The 20540-nt window shown below is 43.6% G+C and overlaps 1 protein-coding gene across 6 annotated transcripts in view; it reads left to right on the plus strand.

The window, feature by feature from the left end:
• Nucleotides 1-19680, plus strand: part of LOC121561737 (DISP complex protein LRCH3) — an 80131-nt gene extending 60451 nt beyond the window's left edge. Inside the window, exons 10-22 of one of the 6 annotated variants that reach the window (XM_041874239.2) lie at nt 22-98; nt 410-449; nt 725-883; nt 2748-2795; nt 8652-8705; nt 10964-11044; nt 11618-11695; nt 12406-12442; nt 12990-13103; nt 13842-13942; nt 14241-14378; nt 14748-14825; nt 18643-19680. In XM_041874239.2, the coding sequence (XP_041730173.2) occupies nt 22-98; nt 410-449; nt 725-883; nt 2748-2795; nt 8652-8705; nt 10964-11044; nt 11618-11695; nt 12406-12442; nt 12990-13103; nt 13842-13942; nt 14241-14378; nt 14748-14825; nt 18643-18783 (1146 nt within the window). In that variant the 3' untranslated portion in view covers nt 18784-19680. Of the gene's footprint in view, nt 1-21; nt 99-409; nt 450-724; nt 884-2747; nt 2796-8651; nt 8706-10963; nt 11045-11617; nt 11696-12405; nt 12443-12989; nt 13104-13841; nt 13943-14240; nt 14379-14747; nt 14826-15400; nt 16792-18642 lie in introns of those variants that run through there. The other 5 variants (XM_041874237.2, XM_045213261.1, XM_041874238.2 and 2 more) reach the window with 5 other exon arrangements.
• Nucleotides 19681-20540: the final 860 nt, after the last annotated feature.

A 20540-nucleotide genomic window follows, 5' to 3' on the forward strand; every position in this document is an offset into this window, starting at 1 on the left:
CTTGTCTCTGTCTCTTTGTAGGGCTCTCCAGTCAAGTCCAACTCCTCCAGGGACTCAAGGACAGACGACCCGAGGCAACACAATTCTCTGCAGAAGAGGTAGGAAGACGTACACGCACACACACCCTGCCTTTCTTGTAACTTGACCTATAACAGAGTTGTATGTGCTGTATAACACTCTCACACAAACACACGAGCCCAGCTCTGTGGCAGATTCTCAGCCTGTGTTATTGTCGTGTCTCTGTTCGGTTTTTAACAACAAAAAAATTGGACTCAACAAATGACCCAATGTACCCAACAGACCATAATCTCCAGTCTAAATAAAGATCTCTAATCTAATGTGTTGAGTTAGATCACACATCTAACCCCCTCCCTTTCCCCATCTGTCTCCCACCCATCCCCTCCCTCAGGACTGCCCATGATCCAGCCTCTTCTGCCTCTCATAATCAGGTAACCCGAGTGTCTAAATGCTCTGTACAGCTTCCAATACTGATTATTACTACGTCAATTACTACTTACATGTTTTAAAACTTCATTTATTGAGTCTAAATGTTGATACCGCCTCTTTTCAACTCCATTCCTCTCTTCCTCGTTCCGCCTCCTCGCCCTCTCTGTTTCCCTCTGCTATCTTCCTTCATCTCCCTCTCTCTCTTGGTTTCTCTCCTCTCGCTTTGTTTCCTCCCCCTTCCTCTCTCTCCCCCCTCCCTCTCTCTCCCTGTGTTCAGAGAGGGTCAGGGGCTGGGGTTGGCGCAGGTCCGGGCGGGGCACCGGGTGGGGGCGTTGAGCACGTGCGGAGGATGGCCCAGTTGGCCGTCCTGCGGTACGAGGAGGAGAGGCAGAAGTCACGCTCAGTGCAGCGGGACGCCGTCATGACCTACGTCAAGGTTCCTCTGACTACTATTAATTTTTATTCTGTTGATTTACAGTGGGGAAAAAAAGTATTTAGTCAGCCACCAATTGTGAAAGTTCTCCCACTTAAAAAGATGAGAGAGGCCTGTAATTTTCATCATAGGTACACGTCAACTATGACAGACAAAATGAGGGAAAAAAATCCAGAAAATCACATTGTAGGATTTTTTATGAATTTATTTGCAAATTATGGTGGAAAATAAGTATATGGTCAATAACAAAAGTTTCTCAATACTTTGTTATATACCCTTTGTTGGCAATGACACAGGTCAAACGTTTTCTGTAAGTCTTCACAAGGTTTTCACACACGGTATTTTGGCCCTTTCTCCATGCAGATCTCCTCTAGAGCGTGATGTTTTGGGGCTGTCGCTGGGCAACACGGACTTTCAACTCCCCTCCAAAGATTTTCTATGGGGTTGAGATCTGGAGACTGGCTAGGCCATTCCAGGACCTTGAAATGCTTCTTACGAAGCCACTCCTTCGTTGCCCGGGCGGTGTGTTTGGGATCATTGTCATACTGAAAGACCCAGCCACGTTTCATCTTCAATGCCCTTGCTGATGGAAGGAGGTTTTCACTCAAAATCTCATGATACATGGCCCCATTCATTCTTTCCTTTACACGGATCAGTCGTCCTGGTCCCTTTGCAGAAAAACAGCCCCAAAGCATGATGTTTCCACCCCCATGCTTCACAGTAGGTATGGTGTTCTTTGGATGCAACTCAGCATTCTTTGTCCTCGAAACACGACGAGTTGAGTTTTGACCAAAAAAGTTCTATTTTGGTTTCATCTGACCATATGACATTCTCCCAATCCTCTTCTGGATCATCCAAATGCACTCTAGCACGGGCCTGGACATGTACTGGCTTAAGCAGGGCACTGCAGGATTTATGTCCCTGGCGGCGTAGTGTGTTACTGATGGTAGGCTTTGTTACTTTGGTCCCAGCTCTCTGCAGGTCATTCACTAGGTCCCCCCGTGTGGTTCTGGGATTTTTGCTCACCGGTCTTGTGATCATTTTGACCCCACGGGGTGAGATCTTGCGTGGAGCCCCAGATCGAGGGAGATTATCAGTGGTCTTGTATGCCTTCCATTTCCTAATAATTGCTCCCACAGTTGATTTCTTCAAACCAAGCTGCTTACCTATTGCAGATTCAGTCTTCCCAGCCTGGTGCAGGTCTACAATTTTGTTTCTGGTGTCCTTTGACAGCTCTTTGGTCTTGGCCATAGTGGAGTTTGGAGTGTGACTGTTTGAGGTTGTGGACAGGTGTCTTTTATACTGATAACAAGTTCAAACAGGTGCCATTAATACAGTTAACGAGTGGAGGACATAGGAGCCTCTTAAAGAAGAAGTTACAGGTCTGTGAGAGCCAGAAATCTTGCTTGTTTGTAGGTGACCAAATACTTATTTTCCACCATAATTTGCAAATAAATTCCTTAAAAATCCTACAATGTGATTTTCTGGAATTTTTTTCCACAATTTGTCTCTCATATTTGACGTGTACCTATGATGAAAATTACAGGCCTCTCTCATCTTTTTAAGTGGGAGAACTTGCACAATTGGTGGCTGACTAAATACTTTTTTTCCCCACTGTATGTCTTGCTCTTGTATCACTGTAAGTGGTGGAGTTAATGGAACGTTAGTGGAGAGTTGGTAATAGAAGGGGCTGACACTGATGCTGTGTATGTATCTAGAGTAGCCTTATGTTTTAAAAAGACAAATATATGAATGGCCTCAAATGAAAGTGACATTCTCTAGCGCTTTTTCTAAGTAGACATTTTGACTTTTGGATACTTTTGGAGCGCACTGTGTATGACTGAGACTGGTCTCTCGGTCTCTACAGCACAAAGCGTCTCAAAGTCCTACCAAGCTGAGTCCCACAGAGAACGAGGTGAGTCCACACACTGCTCTCTACACTCTGTTCTCTCTCTCCCTGCCTCCCTGCCTCCTTCCCTTACCTCTTTGCTCTGTTTTCTCTCACTCTGAAGGTCTCTCCATGGTGAGTTAATGTGTGTGTTGGCATAAATGGTTCTAGTTATAACTGAAGAAGCGTAGGGTTTTATACAAATTCACAGGGGCTCTCTGTAAACATGACCACGCATTTTCTTCAGCAGTCATGTCTGGTGGTGCATTCTACCTCATCCCCCTTTCAATTGTCCTCATCGCGTCCTCCCCACACACACACACACACACACATCCCTCTCTTTTGCTCCTATTGTGGTCACGTGCCTTCCTTCACCCTCCCTCCGCTCTCCAGTTATACCATCACTGATTCTTGAGGGTAAAGACTAAACATCTACGACCCCAGCAAAGTATTGTCGATGTTTAACAATGTTTTATATAAGACATCTTTTTTGTGCCTACTTTTTAAAAAATCTGTGCTATATGCAGGGTTCCAGACTGCAACCATTTTGTTGCATTTTGCGACCCTTTAACTTCGCTGTGCAAGTTACATTTTTTATTGGTCGCACATTCTACCTGGTCACCTCAATCAAAACGTCCTATTTTATGGGCGGATAAAACCATGAATTTGTTAAACAGTAAGTGCATTATCCTCATCATTCCTATAATAAAAGTGTCTTTCCTGCTGCTGTGCCAGCCTGTTTCGTTGTGGCCGTCTGCTGTAATGAGCGAGCCTCTCACACTCGCTCTACCCCCTTGTGGGCCCCTCGTGATTGTATAACATTTCAAAATGCAAATGCAGGGAAAAAACACAACTTTGGAAGCAGCTAGTTGTCCATAATAAAGAGAAGAGGGTCTCAGCTTTCTGTAGGTATATAATTTGTATTTCTCAATGATAATTATTGCGCTCAAAGCACACTGTTTTACAATCAAGATGTCTGATATGGCTTTGAAATACAGAGCACGCAAAATTGCGCATCGGCCATCGCAAGTGCACTCATTGCAGTTTTTTGGGGGACATTTACTGTTAGATTAATACACTGGCTACTAGCAGTAGGTATTATATTTACAGTTAGCGAGCAAGCTAATGTGTTTTGCGTTTCCACTTCCTCAGGTGGTGAATAAACACCAGTTGAATTAGACCTATAATATAATTAAAAACAAAACACTAAGTTATAACTGAGAAGTAGGCATTGGTCTGAAGAAAAAGAATGGAAATTCACATGAGCTCCACCCATACACACAGCTTTGACCTACTACTGTAACTATGTTGGTCTATTGTACTTCAAACAATGTGTATGCAGGTTGCTTAGGATTCAAACCTTCTCAAACAGTCTAATTCATACTCTAAGAGGAGGTACTCCCACAATAATGTGATTTGTACTGCATCTAGGGGCTTTGGCGGTCATAACATTTTGTCAGCCGGTTGTCATGCCAAAGAATGCCGGATTCACGGTAATTTACCGTTAATTAACATAAAACACGTTTAGCAACTCCAGGCCTCCACGCATACAAGCCTCTGATGCACGCCTTTTGAACATCTACATTTTAGTCTAAGTTTAATAAATCAATTTAATATACACCATCACAATAAATCCATTATTTATTCTAGGCAGGTCTAAAGAAACATGATCTGAAGAAAATGTATTTCAGAAGAACAGAATATGTATGTTATCTGGCTGTCAACAATCACACACTATTGACAGAACCGGCTCACAAGAGGTGGAAAGGGGGGTCTTACTGTATAGCCCCAGGCTGTAGTAATTCATTTTAAAGAACAGAAGTAGTCCACTACCATGCCCTACCACTCAAGCGACAATCAGTGAAGTGCCAAAGCCCATCTGTTGCCCCTGGATTCAGGGTTAGCGGTAATAACTAAACAAACCTGAATGTACACGCGGTTACTAAAGGAATGATAATGAAGTGCTAGGGAGCTAGCCATGCTGCAGATACATATTACCAGCTTACTTGGCCAATTACCTAATTAACACACTTAGCCACTGACATAAACGGTATTACAGACGTCTAAACTCTGAGGGAAATACAGTGTGCTGGCTAACAAATGTACAGGAGAAATACATTATAAACAGTGACATGGAAAGCAACTTACTGTTCATCAACGCACACAAAAGGAACTGTAATGTACAAACATAACCGATAACTTATGCCGCGTTCAACACAACTAGGAACTCTGAAATCTCCGACTTACGACTTCAGTGTGTTCAAGACAACTGCGAAAAATTGTTTTGAATGGTCATCCAACTTGGCAACTCTGGCATCTTTCTAGACTTTTCGACCTTAAGATCACTGACGTCATGATTTGAACTTGTTTTTTTCCCCCTGAGTTCCCAGTTGAAAAGCACCATTAGTTCTTTACAATAACTGTGAACTTGGCTTGGCATGCACCAGGAGCGTGAATAGAAGGTACTCGCGTGCGCACTGTGCAGGGAGAGACATCATACCTAGAATGAGAACAGCATGAGAGAGGCAGCCTTTCGTATATACTCTATAGGGAACAATTTGGTGGTGGTGGAATAAATGAAATTGCATAAAGACATTTGGCATGGAGAAATTCATATGTAATAGCCATTTTGTTATTCATTACACAATTTACTACAGTAGGCTGCATAAAATAAATGAAGGATAAACAACAACATGTAAGGTAGACTGCATGAGCAGGTCAAATCTTAACATCCTAAAAAGCATATTCAAATCCGTAGTACTCCTCAGAGTGGAATTGCGATTGGATTGCATGGACCACACAGGCAGGTATAGGCACTCTGTTCCTCTTCCCCAAGTGTCATCTTGCCCACAGGGTAAATTGCCTATAGGCAGTCAATCTGTAATGACTGAAACATGCATATTGATTATTAAGTGTGCCCTTATTGTAAGAAATTCATGAGGTCCTTACAATAGAATGCTTTTGATTGTAACAGTAATTAGAAGTATGGTAATAAGAAAGTAGCTAATTATAGGTTAGCAGATTGTGCCCTATCTTGGAATGGATGCAAGGTAGCCTACAAATAATAGGCATTGAAAGTGGATTGCGTCACAATCTGTAAAATGTCAACAAACGCTCCTGTCATTACAGTAGCCAGCAAACAACTAGCTAGGCAACTTGTGGGGACACAATTCACCAGACTTCACTTAGTTATTTAGCTAGCTAGCTGGCTGCTTTCCTAGCAAACAAACTTTTGACTGGTACTGTATGTAAATGTAATATTTCCATTTTTTTTTGTTTTATATAAATTTGGGGCTAGCGTTTGATGACAACGGAGTACGCTTCCCAGCCTTACATAATTAGAAAGAGGAGATTCTCATGATTAAAATGGTGTGCGACTTGAAAAAATCTAAATATACACATTGTGAGATATTTGGCGAAATAGACATGTCCTTGTAGAATTTTCCCATAGGGAAACAATGGGGCAGCCTCAGAGTTCCAACAATATCGTGTACTTTTTTACATTTTAAATACTAGCTTTTGATGACAACAGAGTACGCTGCCCAGCCTTACATAATTAGAAAGAGGAGATTATCCTGATTTTAAAATGGTGTCTGATTTGAAAAAATAAAAATATACACATTGCGAGATATTTTGTGAAATAAAGACATACCTATATTTCCCCTATAGAAAACAATGGGACGACCTCAGTGCCATTAGTATTTTTTGTTGTTGTTGACGTTTTAACTACCAGCAATTGGTAACAGCATTGCACCCTCCTCAAACTTATCTCATTAGAAATAATATGTTATCCTGATTTAAATGGTGTAGAACTTCAAACCATTACAATACATACAAGGTGGCTGTGGTTCGAATCCCAGAACCGACTAGGTGAAACATCTGTTGATGTACCTTTGAGCAAGACACTTACCCTAGTCACTCTGGATAAGAGCGTCTGCTAAATGACTAAAATGTAAATGTAAACTAGGCCTCTATGTGAAAGCGTGGCAAAAACGTATTAACTTTTCATTATTCACAGCTTTACTCATCTGTTGACATGGCAGGCAGGCAGCACACTCCTGAAAATGAACTGCTCAGCAAAGCAAAGGCTAAAAAAAAAAAAAAAAAAAACTCATTTTCAGTGTCTGTGTTTATATGTTAAGGGGGTGTTACTTTGGCAGATAACGTCACCCATCTAAATACATTTATGTTAATTTTTTTATAATTAACTAAATGTATGGTGTTTGTCAGTTTCATTGTTTATGCTATAAATGGTTATTTTATGGTTGTAAGTGATCAAATGAACTAGAACATTTTATATTTAGCAATTCTGAGTAATTACTACTTTTAGTAAGGATATACACTTTATTACACCACTCCTGCGTGCACTTTGTTCTGTCCCTTTCCACACTGCTAACGCAAGAGGAAGGACTGAAAAAGCATTTAACAGATTACTGTTAAGTAATATAAATTACCTGATTTAAGCCTACGAGGTTAACGTGGGCAGGTCTCATTGCCGACAATAGCGAAGCAGGCATTGTGACGTGGAACAATGGGCTGGGAATAGAAGGCGAGTTGGTGCCACGGTGCTCAATAGAATTAATAGGAGCTGGCAGGGTGGAAAAAATGTCCTAAAATAAGGCCTGTTTTTTCTCTATTACTTCAAAACTACGGCAAGCATGAAACTGGGCTCCACGGTGGATGGAATGAACTAGTTTTTATCAGAAAAAAAGCGTTGTTAAAAATGTAGTGTCCGACCTATTAATGTTAACGTTACAGCCCTGTTGGCTTGTAGCTAGCGAACGTTATTGGCTAACATTAGTTGGCTAGCTAACTGGCAATAGCAGTCAAGGAGGTTCGCTATCTTATTTGTGCTTATTACATGCAAGTGTCAAGGCCAACAATTTACACAGATGGCTTCAGCCATGTGAAAAACCTTCCATAGCAAAATACAGCTCGCTTCCTTTGCTTGTAGCTTGCCTCTCATCCGACTGGTGTTAGCTAGCTACTAGCACTGTTGCTGCGCAACCCAAGTGCTTTGGTCCGGTTTTAGAACTCTTGAGATTCGGCTGAAAATATGTTGGCATTGTCAGAAATGCTACAAAAGGGTAGCACGTCGTTGGTTCTTAATGGACAGAAATGAGCACGTGAGAGTGATACATTATACATTTCATAAACTGTTGCACCTACAAACGTATTCAGTCCGAAAGGTGGCAAGTCTAATGCTCACTTTATGGACGCTGTAGCCTCGTTTTAATCCGACGTCTAGAATTTGAGCTAGGTTTGGGCCAAAAAATCGTGACTAGAGGCAGGGAGTGTGTTGTGTATGGTCAGTCAAGTTTATTTACAAATTTCCATCGACATTGGTGTCATATTGGTTTAGATATGACGGTAGGGAAATTTGAATGTAACATTGAGCTTCAACCAATGCATATACTATAACCCAATAATATTAGTGCACATAAAGACAAAAAATGTCATTTCTGGAGCCCTATATTGACAGTAAAATATAACAAAAGTAGCCTAATTGTCAACCCAAGATTCATGACAATCACTGGATTAGGTTGCATATCAAAGTATTTTGAATCATGCATTCCTGCTTGGACATGTTGGACACTTATTTATTGAATACCATCTCTGTAGTCTATGACACTTCTTAATAAAGCATTGTGAATTACTTTGTAATTACAGGTGCTGACTCAAATGTATTATATTGTGGGACGCTGCACACATTTTTTTCCAGGGGTTCCACCAAATCATGGGCTGGTGCCACCAACTGAAAATGTTAGTCTAGAGCCCTGGCTATATATCCTAGCTATCTCCCCCTCCCCCCTCTCCAGCCTCACCTCCTGTCTTCCCTGTGTGTTCTGTCCTCATTCCCTCTCTTCCACTCCTCCCTGCCAGAACGCGTACCCCTCCAGGCGTTCCACCCACACGGACGACTCGGCCCTCTTCGTGGTAAGGCGCCGTGGCTGTGCTTCCATTCTCTTCTTCCATTCTTCTCCTACAAGTGTGCACTCCTTCACTCCTCCACTGATTTTAAAACAGTGGTCAATTTTTTATTTATTTTATTAATTGCATTTTCATCTCTTATCAAAATGAAAAGAAACCAATAAATACATTTACTCAATAAAATGTTATTTTTCAAGTTATCTTTCTCAAAAACGTTCATATCCTTCCATGCAATAATCTGTACTCTTAATTTAGAAACAATACTTGGTGACCCCACTGCAGTTCCCGGTCGGCCACACAAGGGCGCGAGCCCCCGACTTCAAAATACGACTTTTCTTTTAAGGGAGCAACTGGGGAAATAAATATGGTAGCCCATGGCATGCTTACACCAATCTAATGCTGTTCTGGGGGATAAAAAACATTTTTTAAAATTATTTCAACAAAAATGAATCTTATGCTTTTAAACCCATGTGGGGGAGTAAACGAGTGCCCACTTTAGGAGAACAGTAGGAAATGGGAACACGACCAGTGTGTCACCTGCTCTCTGTCTGTCCTTTACCCACCCGTCAACACCCAATAACCTTTCATAGTCCTCCCCCTCTAACTAGTCTTCCATGGTTGGATTAACACTCTTGTCTACTGTTTGGTTATATAGCTACACATGTTAATCTATAGACTTACAGGTAACTGACAAAATAAAGGAAACACTTGAGTAAATGAGGGATACAAAGTATATTGAAAGCAGGTGCTTCCACACAGGTGTGGTTCCTGAGTTAATTAAGCAATAAACATCCCATCATGCTTAGGGTCATGTATAAAAATGCCCAGTTGCCCATTATTTTGGCTACCATGGTTAGAAGAGATCTAAGTCACTTTGAAAGAGGGGTCTCAAAGGAGCGTAGGGGGTTTAAAGGGTGTGTGTCTCAGTCACCAAATCTCAACCCAATTGAACACCACCATCAACAAAACACCAAAGGATGGAATTTCTCATAGAAGAATGGTGACGCATCCCTCCAATAGAGTTCCAGACACTTGTAGAATCTATTCCAAGGAGCATTGAAGCTGTTCTGGTGGCTCGTGGTGGCCCAACGCCCTATTAAGACACTTGTATTTAGGTGTTTCCTTTATTATGGCAGTTACCTGTATTTCATCATATGCATTACTTTTTCAGTATGTCTGTCTGTGTGGAAATCTGGTCTTTCTAATTGCATCTGACAATCTTATGGACTGCGTTTAGTTTTTCCAATTATCCAACAGTCTTTTGGTCAGTGAGCGATGCAAATCCTGCCGTTCACGGCCACTGTAAAAGAAGAGTCTGGCGTTTGACAACATTAACTGGATCGTGTTCATTACGCACCAAACGGAAGAAAGCGGATGGAACTGCCAAGTGGGACTAGGATAAAACGCTCATTTTCATTTTCTGTCAAGTGCCCTAATGAACACAACCCTGGCTATTGTAACTTTTTCACACTAACATTCCTCCAACCCAAACTGTACTCCTCTGGCTCACTTTTCTCTGAGCACAGTACGGTGTAACTCAAGGATCAGCCTGCTTTGGTAGACACGGCTTATTTACAGCCTGGTTTGGGCGGGACTTGGCAAGCTAACCATGCCCCTCAGCTCAGTTAAAATGATATTTTACTCAAAAAAACCTTTAAGTAGTTTAAGATGGAGCACTGTACTGAAAGTGCTCTTCCTTGAAAACTTAATCTGCTGACATGCACAATTTGTGACTGTGTCAACAGAATACTAATGAACAAAATACCAAAATATTTTTTATTAAAATATCCCTTTAAAAGGGGGCTGACACTAGTTACGTAATCGGGTGCAGGGAAGGAAATGTAAAATGGAAATATCCACACCAGCACAGTATGGCTTGGGTCTGCACGATAGTGTGAAAATGCTGTTAGTATAGTTATTAGATGACCTGCTGCTTGGTTCTGGGGTTCAGCTGGCTGTTGGAATCCTTGCCTGTCCCCCTTGCTTATTGACTAAACTTTATTTTACTAACCTGTTCCAGAGACAATGTCTGTGTCCCAAATGGCACCCTATTCCCTATATAGTGCCCCAATTTTGACCAGAGCCCATAAGGCGCAGCAAATAGGTCCCTTCGTCTTCCTGACGCATTGTAACCAGCTTACACCTGTCCTGGCTTAACCCCTCTCTTCTTCTCCTCCTTCTTTCCCTTCCAATTCCCCTCTGTCTGTATTTGTTTATTTTCTCTCTCTCTCTCTTTCTCCCTTCTCCGGCTGGTTCACTGTTAGAGCGAGTACCAGCCTCTCATGGTGTTTGAGATAGACACTGACACCAACACTATAAAGAGGAGGCCTGGCACTCACAAGCAGGTGAAACACACTTTTTGCTACAGTACTACACACGCACACAAACATTTGACTCGTTTCACACGCACAATTATGGAGCAACTGTGTACACAGCATACATACACACACAGTCACACATTGTTGGAGTAATCATACACAGCAATACATACATACAAACAAACAAATCAAGTCATAGGCACTTAACCCATATTGCTCTGGATAAGAGCGTCTGCTAAATGACTAAAATGAAAAATGATATACATGTGCTGTCTGCAAATATACCATCCCAAACACACGCACACAGTTGTTGTTTTGCGGCCCGTATCTGTGCAGCATGCTGTGTGTGCACTGTGCTTACTCAACAGTACTCAATTTTCTCTATCTCTCTCTGCATATAAAATCTCTCCATTATTCCACGTCTTTCTTTTTATTTTATTTTCCTTCACACTTCCTTGAGTTACTCTTTCTCCTCAATTCTCATTGGATTTTCTAAAAACAAATCCCTCAATCCACCTTTTGCTATTCCTTTCTTGTCTCTCTATGTTCTTCCTTTTACTTTTGTCCTCCTGCACTCTTTCTATCCGACCACCCCCCCAGTCTCTTTCTGGGTCTGGGATGTCCATAGATGGGTGTCCCTCTTATCCTGCCGACATCGTCCCCACGTGTCTACTGCAGGTACTGAAACCTTGCACGTCTTCTTTTCAGAGCAACCTCCCTTTTCCGTCTCTTTCTCTTTATTTCCTTATACTTTGGGTTTTAGAGCATGCTGCTAAACACTGGTCCAGGGCCAGTTTAGTGATGGTTTGTCAAGCGCATGTGTGGTGTGCTCCCCCGTGCAAAATGGCTGCCGTGGCATCACCCAGGTGTGAGCTACACTTTGGTGGTGGATGGGGTGAGTTTCCCCTGTACAATGGAAACACTTTGAGCACCTAGTAGGAAAGCACTAGGCCCTTTCTAAATCCAACCCATTAATATTCTTGTTATTATTAGCTAACCCTAAGGGGCACTCTACCTACATGCAGCCAGATAGCCTGCTCCAGGGCTCTATGCCCATAATACACCATCTCCTATGTAATGGTTGCCGAACTTTGATGTAGGGGTAAAATATAGGTCTGTAAACATCAAACAGTCAAGATGAATGCTAATGCTAACAGCGCTAATGTTGGCGTCAAAGGGTGCTTGAGTGATGTTTACGGGCCTTTCCCCTCCCTCATTACATCTCTGGTGCCAACGGAGGTGTGAGACACCTGAGTATTGTTGAGAGAACCGTATATGCATGAATGTTGGTGTTTTCGTCCTGACTCAAATTGAAAGAGGGATGAAATGTACTCTCTCTCTCTCCCTCTCTCTGTTTGCTCTCCGCTGGGACTCGACTGGCCACTCAGCAGGGCGAGGATCGCTCCTCCTCCCTGTCTCCTACAGGTAAGACACCAGTCACACTATTCCTGCTGCCCTTCACTGCTAGGTGCAGCTATTCCCACTGGCTTCCAGGGAAACCAGAGTATCAATGGCTGTGAACTTGAGCAGCTTCCCACACACTCCTCCCCTCTCCTTACTAATTTTCTGTATCCCAAATTGACCACTACCCCTTAGATGTTCCTGTGGATCTTCTTATTGGTGTCAGAGTGGCGCAGTGGTCTAAGCTGTGCCACTAGAGATCCTGGTTCGAATCCAGGCTCTGTCGTAGCCGGCCGCGACCGGGAGACCCATGGGGCGGCGCGCAATTGGCCCAGCGTCGTCCAGGGTAGGGGAGGGAATGGCCGGCAGGGATGTAGCTCAGTTGATAGAGCATGGCGTTTGCAACGCCAAGGTTGTGGGTTCGATTCCCACAGGGGGTATGAAAAAAAATAATGTATGCACTAACTAACTGTAAGTCGCTCTGGATAAGAGCGTCTGCTAAATGACTAAAATAAAAATGTGAAATTACACGTCCTATTCACTCTCCCACCTGCTCACTTCCTGTTTGCAGCCCTCCAATCACCTTCTTACCCCGGCCCTGTTGCCCCGCCCTCCTGCCGGGGGCCCGCCCAGCGGCCAGAAAGCTTCTTGTTTCGCCTCAGCCAGAAGGAAGAGCAGAGGAGAGGTATGTCACCGGATCACAACTGTCTGGATGGCCTTGGGAGCTTTCAGAAGAGAGTGTTGGTACCAATGCGCATGTAACTGTGGCTGGGCTGATGGACTCGTCTGGATGGGATCCTGCACAGTCACTGAGCGATACTGTGGATAGTCAAACATAATAGAAGGTTCACACCCTTAGAATTAAATTGGGAGGGGGGGGGGGGGGGTAGTTTTAAATAATTTTGGATATGGACAGATTTCTATGTTTAAGTGGGGGAGGGGAAATTGTTGCCTTTTGTTTTTACTATTATGTGTGATGGTCCCCTCTGTTAGTTTTGTGATCCCATCTATTACTTTGAGTTCTGTCTAGGTCAGAGGTCTGTCTGTCTGTCTGTCTGTAGCTGTAGAGTTCAGTGACTTCCATGTGTCTGTTGCTTACAGTTTCAGAGCTCAGTTTTCTGATGGTTTTGTTCCATCTCTCTATTACTTCAAGTTCCGTCTGTTGCTGTAGAGTCCCTTCCGTCTGTTGCTGTAGAGCTCCATCTGTCTGTTGCTCAGAGCTTGTCTACAGCTCAGAGTTCCGTCTGCCTGTTGCTGTAGAGTTCAGTCTATCTGCTGTAGTTTGCCTTCTGAATTGTTTGCCAGCCGTCTGATCATGCCATTGTATCTGTAGAGAGCTGGACTTTCCCCCTCTTCAGGATTAATTATTAGCACCCATTCTGTTTGTATGTTTGAGCCTGTCTGTCTCTGCCTTCCTCCCCAGGTGATGGTGCCTCCCCCAGGCCGGAGCCTGAAGAGGTGACCCCTTCCCAGCCTCAAGGCCCTGTGGGAGAGGAGGCTGCTCTGGTGGAGCAACTGCGGAAGGTGAACAACACCCGACAAACAGATTCTCCCCCCTTTTAACCAAATGATTAAGGCCTGGAGTTTGTGCTGGGTTCCTTGGCCCATATTCATAAATAAAGCGTAGAAATGCTAAACTAGAATCAGTTTTGCCTTTCAGATCACAATGAGTACAATTATATGGACACAGGGGACCTGATCCTAGATCAGCACTCCTACTCTGAGATGCTTTATGAGCCCAGGGCAGATCACAAGGTCAGGAACAACTCCTGGCCCTACATGTGCTGATCCCCCTGTAACTTTGTCGTACTCTATTTTGTAGAACATCGAGTCGCGTCTGAAAGTGTCCTTGCCCAGCGACCTCGGAGCAGCACTGACAGACGGGGTCGTGCTCTGCCATCTAGCCAATCACATGTGGCCACGATCCGTACCCAGCATCCATGTGCCCTCCCCTGCTGTGGTGAGTGTTTGTGTGTGTGTGTGTTTGCATGAGCGTGTGTGTTTGCGCATGTTGTATGTGTGCTGTGCGTGCATACCATGCATGCATTAGTGAGATGTCAGTTTTAGAATTAATTTAGTCAGTGTGCCTTTCTGTCAGGAACACTACACTTCAAGCATATCAATACAACACTGCTACTTTTTACTTTGCGAAAGATTCGCATTTGGGTTATGATCAGACACTGCCTTACGTCCCAAATAGCACCCTATTCCCTATATAGTGCACTACGGTGACCATAGCCCTATAGGCCCTGGTCAAAAGTAGTGCTCTATACAGGGAAAAGGGTGCCATTTGCTTACCATTGTCCCCGTTCTGTCTGTGTCCATCAAGCCCAAACTGACCATGGCCAAGTGTCGGCGGAACGTGGAGAACTTTCTGGAGGCGTGTCGCAGGATCGGGGTTCCACAGGTAAGACCTTCACACTAGTTGAGTAAAGGTATGGCATGCTCAACTCTCTAGTCTTCGTGCTTAAACGTCTGTGTGTTTGTGATGGGTTAGATACAAGAGGACCTTTACTGACTGACTGTGTTCTACAGAAATTCAATTAATTTGCTAGCAGCAGACAGTGACCTCACCAAATTAATGAAATACCTGAAGGCTACTTTCAGACAATGCAATATTTATTGTACAGAGTAGGGAGACAAACTCCCTCTACTACTCTACTTTTTGTATCAACAACGGTTTAGCCTAGTTCTCTGTCCCTGCTCTTTTTATCAATTGACTCCAGCAAACTCAAGTGACAAACTGGCAACCGGCAAAGCTTTTGTAAACTGGATTTGGAGAGACGCTTAATAACAGTAACCTTCTTTCTCTCTCTTTCCGCTCCTCCACTCTTCTCTTTCTTTTAACCATAACACTTCCCTCTCAAACGCATCTTCCATCTGTCCATCCAAACACAAAACTCCCCTATCTGTGTGATCTTATCCTTTGCCTTCCCCCTCCCTCCGCTATTCTCTTCCACCACTTCACCTCCCGTGGGACAGGAGAGGCTGTGCACAGTGGAGGAGGTTCTGGCTGGCCGGGGAGGCTGTGTTTACGGGATGCTGGGGGTCCTGCTCTCCATGGCTCCTCCCCGCCTCCTAATGCGTTCTCCCCCGGCCCAGCTGGCAGGCTTCGCCCTGTTCTATCTGTCCATCATGTCTGTGTTGTGTGCCCTGTACTGCCACCTGGTGCCCCACCTCTGAACTGTCTGTCTGGACCACACAACCCCTTCCTCACCTTCCTCGTCCCACAACGAACTGACTCTCTACTACTCGTGCACGCACGCTCGCACACACACACACACACACAGTTGTTTGTTGGGGAAGGTTACTTGCGTCCCAACAAGGAGTGGCGAGGTGGACCTTCAATGCTCCCTCGTTACCCTTCTGTCATGTACTAGAACTGCCCCCCATTGAGAGAGACAGCGAGACCCTGGAGGTTGCTGTGTTGTCTGTGTCACTGAACTGTCCACTACTGTACCTACCTACTGAACCTCCTCCTGTGCCTTAAGTTTGTCTGCCTGCCTATGTGTGTGCGTGTGTGTTTTTAGATGGAACCTTCCCACCCGAAAGCACTTCCATTGCACTGATAACATCAATCAAGTCAGAGTGCTTGTCATATGTAGCCCACGTGCTTCCTCCCTCCTCCTGCCCCTGAGAAGAACCAACCACAAGTAATCTGACCAATCAACGCCAAGCGCTTCTCTTCTCTCCTGACTCGAACACAGCTTAGCCTTAGCTGCAAAATCAGTCTGAAGTTTATGCCTAATCAAAAAGAGAGCATGTCGTCGAGGGTCATTTTCTAAGCCTTTGAGTCCTTGCTGACGCACAATCAAGTATCCTACAGGAACCTTTTTCTCCTTGACTGTCTGTGATCCAGCCCCCCCTCAGTCCTAATGCTCATTTTGTGGCGCCGGGATGACGTTTCCCCCTAGGTACAGATCTAGGATCAGCTTCCCCTCCCCAATCCTAACCTTAACTGAAACGCTCAAATCAACCTACATTTTATATGTCGACGTTATGTAACCTTGTTGAACGTGACGTTATGAAAATGCTTTTAAAACATAATATTATCCATTTTTCGAGCGCCTTGCACAAGCTTAGAGAGATGTGGCCACAGCCATATTGAAATACAGTAATGAGAATGGTAATGGCTGCACGCCTATTGTACACGCACTTGACTTTTTCCAAATTTTGTTGTTACAAAGTGGCATTAAAATGGATTTCATTGTCCTTTTTTGTCTACGATCTACACAAAATACTCTGTCAAAGGGGTGATTTTTTTTTTTTACCCTAATATCTTGATTTAGATACGTATTCAATACATGAGTCCAATACATGTTAGAATCACCTTTGGCAGTGATTACAGCTGTGAGCTCTGTCAAATTGGTTGTTGATCATTGCTAGACATCAATTTTCAGGTTTTGCCATAGATTTTCAAGAAGATTTAAGTCAAAACTATAACTCGGCCACTCAGGAACATTCACTGTCTTGGTAAGCAACTCCAGTGTAGGTTTGGCCTTGTGTTTTAGGTTATTGTCCTGCTGAAAGTTGAATTAATCTCCCACTGTCTGGTGGAAAGCAGACTGAACCAAGTTTTCCTCTAGAATTTTGCCTCTGCTAAGCTCCATTCCATTTATTTTTTATCCTGAAAAACTCCCCAGTCCTTAACGATTACACGCATACCCATAACATGATGCAGCCACCACTATGCTTGAAGTGGTACTCAGTGATGTGATGTGATGTATTGGATTTGCCCCAAACATAACAGTTGGTATTCAGGACAGAAAGTTGATTGATTTGCCAATTCTTTTGCAGTATTACTTTAGTGCCTTGTTGCAAACAGGATGCATGTTTTGGAATATTTGTATTTTGTACAGGCTTTCTTCTTTTCACTGTCAATTCTGTTAGTATTGTGGAGTAACTACAATGTTGATCCATCCTCAGTTTTCTCCTATCACAGCCATTACACGGTTTTAATGTCACCATTGGCCTCATGGTGAAATCCCTGAGCGGTTTCCTTCCTCTCCGGCAACTGGGTTAGCAAGGATGCCTGTATCTTTGTAGTGACTGGGTGTATTGATACACAATCCGAAATGTAATTAATAACTTCACCATGTTCAAAGGGATATTCAATGTCTGCTTTATTATTTTTAAATTTTTTTATACCAATATACCTTCTTTGTGAGGCATTGGAAAATCGCCCTGGTCTTTGTGGTTGAATCTGTGTTTGGAATTCACTGCTCAACTGAGAGACAGATAATTGTATGTGTGGGATATTTTTTATTAATTTGTAAAAATTCCATTTTGGCATTATGGGGCATTTTGACATTTTAAATTCAGTCTGTAACACAACAAAATGTGGAAAAAGTCAAGGGGTGTGAATACTTTCTGAAGGCACTGTATATCGCAATGAGTGCTCTTATACTGTTCTATACGAAGACAAAGCACATATTTTGTGAGAAAGAGAGAGGGAGTGAATCTGTGGGTTTGTTCCTAAAGGGACCCTATTCCTTATAGTGCACTACTTTTGATCAGAGCCCTATGGGCCCCCTGGTTAAAAGTAGTGCACTCAATCGGGAATAGGGTGCCATTCGGGACGCAACCTGTGTGTAGTCTGTTGTTGGTCTGTGCTGAATGACAAGGAGTAATGTCTCTTCCAGCTCCGAAGTGCGGTGTGTATGTTCTCTGTGTCGGTGGTCTGTTTGCTTAGTGTGTGTAACCGTGTGCCTATCTCTCCTGTGTCTTCTGTTGTTGACCTTTCAACTCTTCCCCAGAGCTCCTCCCTTCACAATAAAATGAACCAAATATTTGGTGTGACTTCCTTCCTCTCTGCAGTCTGTGTTATCACATGTTCTCTCTCTCTCTCTCTCATATTCTCACACTCACCTATATTTGCTCCTGTGGGATATGTTGTTCAGTGAGTGTCTCAGTGCACGAGTCCCTACTTATTGTAACCCTGTGCCTCTGTTTGCACACCCCTGCTCCCCTTCCATGCTCTCCTCAAGGTCATGCCTTTGGATCCCATTCAACTTCTTTTCCATCTTTTGTTGAGTTTGACATCTTTACATTTGTGTTGATGATGTCTGTTATGTTTTGGTGGTTGTTGTTTTTGTTATTATTATTTACCCATCCATTGACATACCCTTTTTTTGTTCTCCCCACTCCCGTTTTCCCTCCTCCCTTTGTCATGCGTGTGTGTTCCTGTGTGTTTGTGTGGACATGTGCTCTTCGTCTGGCCTCAGACCCAGCTGTGCCTGCCCCTCCACATCCTGGAGGAGAGAGGGCTCCCCCAGGTGGCCGGGACGGTGCGTGCGCTCCTGGAGCTGGCCCCGCCCAAACACACAACCTCCCCTGCCACCACCACTACCCCTCTGGCTATGTAGGGCAGCAGAGTTCCAGAGTTTCACACTCACTCTCATGGATGGACAGACACAGGACCCACCCTCTCCCTCTCCGAGGGTACGTTACATGGCTTTCCCTCTCGACCACTGCTGGCACAAGGGGGTGTGAAGAGAAGACACCCTAAAAAATGTCCCCCCATTTCCCCTCACCCCAAGACCCTCCCCCGCCCCCTCAGCCGTACAGGGGCACCCAGCCTTCCCAGACAGGTCTTCCCCAGTGGAGAGCGAGAGAGAGGGAACACGAGTAGGTGAAAGAAAGGGATGACTGTCTCTTCCTCAGTGTCCCCACACAGACTGCTTACGACTTGCAGCCTCTAAAGACAGACGGACGGACAACCGAGATTGTCCCAAACGGTCAGTTGGACGGCGAGGGTTCTTTTTATTTTCTAATATTAGTCAGTTGTCTTCTCTCTCACTTCTCTCTCCATCCTCCTTTTACCTATGTTCACAAGGGTTGTTTTATTTTGCATCATCATTATTATTATTATTATTATTGCTTCTCATTTTTCATATTTGTTTTACTGTCACATGTCAGGTGGGGGAAGGGGAAAGGGTTAGGAAGTTGTCGGTTGCCTAAGTAACCCTTAAGGTCATGTGCTACAAGGAGTCATATGAGCAACAGTAACGTTGATCCTGCCAACACTTAAAATGGCTGTTATTAAATTAACCAATCCTTTAAAATTATTATTATGTGGTCAAATCAAGAGCTGGCTGAATCAAAACCGATGCTGGAGTGAAGAGAGCGAGGGAGCTCTGGGAATCTCTCAGTTTTATACTTTCTCAAAATGTTGTGTACAAATATATATTGAGTGAACAAAACATTAGGAACACCTTCCTAATATTGAGTAGCACCCCCTTTTACCCTCAGAACAGCCTCAATTCGTTGGGCAAGGTTTCAAAAGCGTTCCACAGTGATGCTGGCCCATGTTGACTCCAATGCTTCCCACAGTTGTCAAGTTGGCTGGATGTCCTTTGGGTAGTGAACCATTCTTGATACACACAGGAAACTGTTGTGCATGAAAAACCCAGCAGCGTTGCAGTTCTTGACACTCAAACCGGTGCGCCTGGTACCTACAACCATACCCAATTCAAAGGCACTTGCCCATTCACCCTCTGAATGGCACACATACACAATCTCAATTGTCTCAAGCCTTAAAAATCCTTCTTTAACCTGTCTCCTCCCCTTCATCTACACTGATTGAAGTGATTCAAGTGACATCAATAAGGGATCATAGCTTTCACCTGGTCAGTCTGTCATGGAAAGTGGTGTTCCTAATGTTTTGTGCACTCAGTGTATAGTGTATGGGTCATTATACAGAAGTGGTGCAAATTTGGGGTTGAAAAATAAATGTGTATCCTATTTTCCGCAAACTTTCAGCACACATCTTCCAACATATGTCAGGTAGACATATTCTACTCACACACTTTGTTTGTATTGCATATTTGAAATATTTACCAGAATTTACCTTACCACCCCACTAGATGTCATTTCCGAAACATAGTGAAAAAGTAGCAATAAAGGGAGAACAGCACAGTAGTAATCATTTTGATTAACCTTCTATTACAGATTAATTTGAGAAATGATTTGCATACCAAATTAACAAAATAACAGGCGTTGGCAAAATAACAGGTGTTTCAGTGTCAAGTGTCAATAGAGATAAATAGAGGACTCAGATGGATATAACTCGCTTTAGTATAGACATTGCCATTGAGGGCTTCCACCATTTTAAATATAGTAA

This window comes from Coregonus clupeaformis, chromosome 5 (genome assembly GCF_020615455.1).
Source record: "Coregonus clupeaformis isolate EN_2021a chromosome 5, ASM2061545v1, whole genome shotgun sequence".
Lineage (NCBI taxonomy): Eukaryota > Metazoa > Chordata > Actinopteri > Salmoniformes > Salmonidae > Coregonus > Coregonus clupeaformis.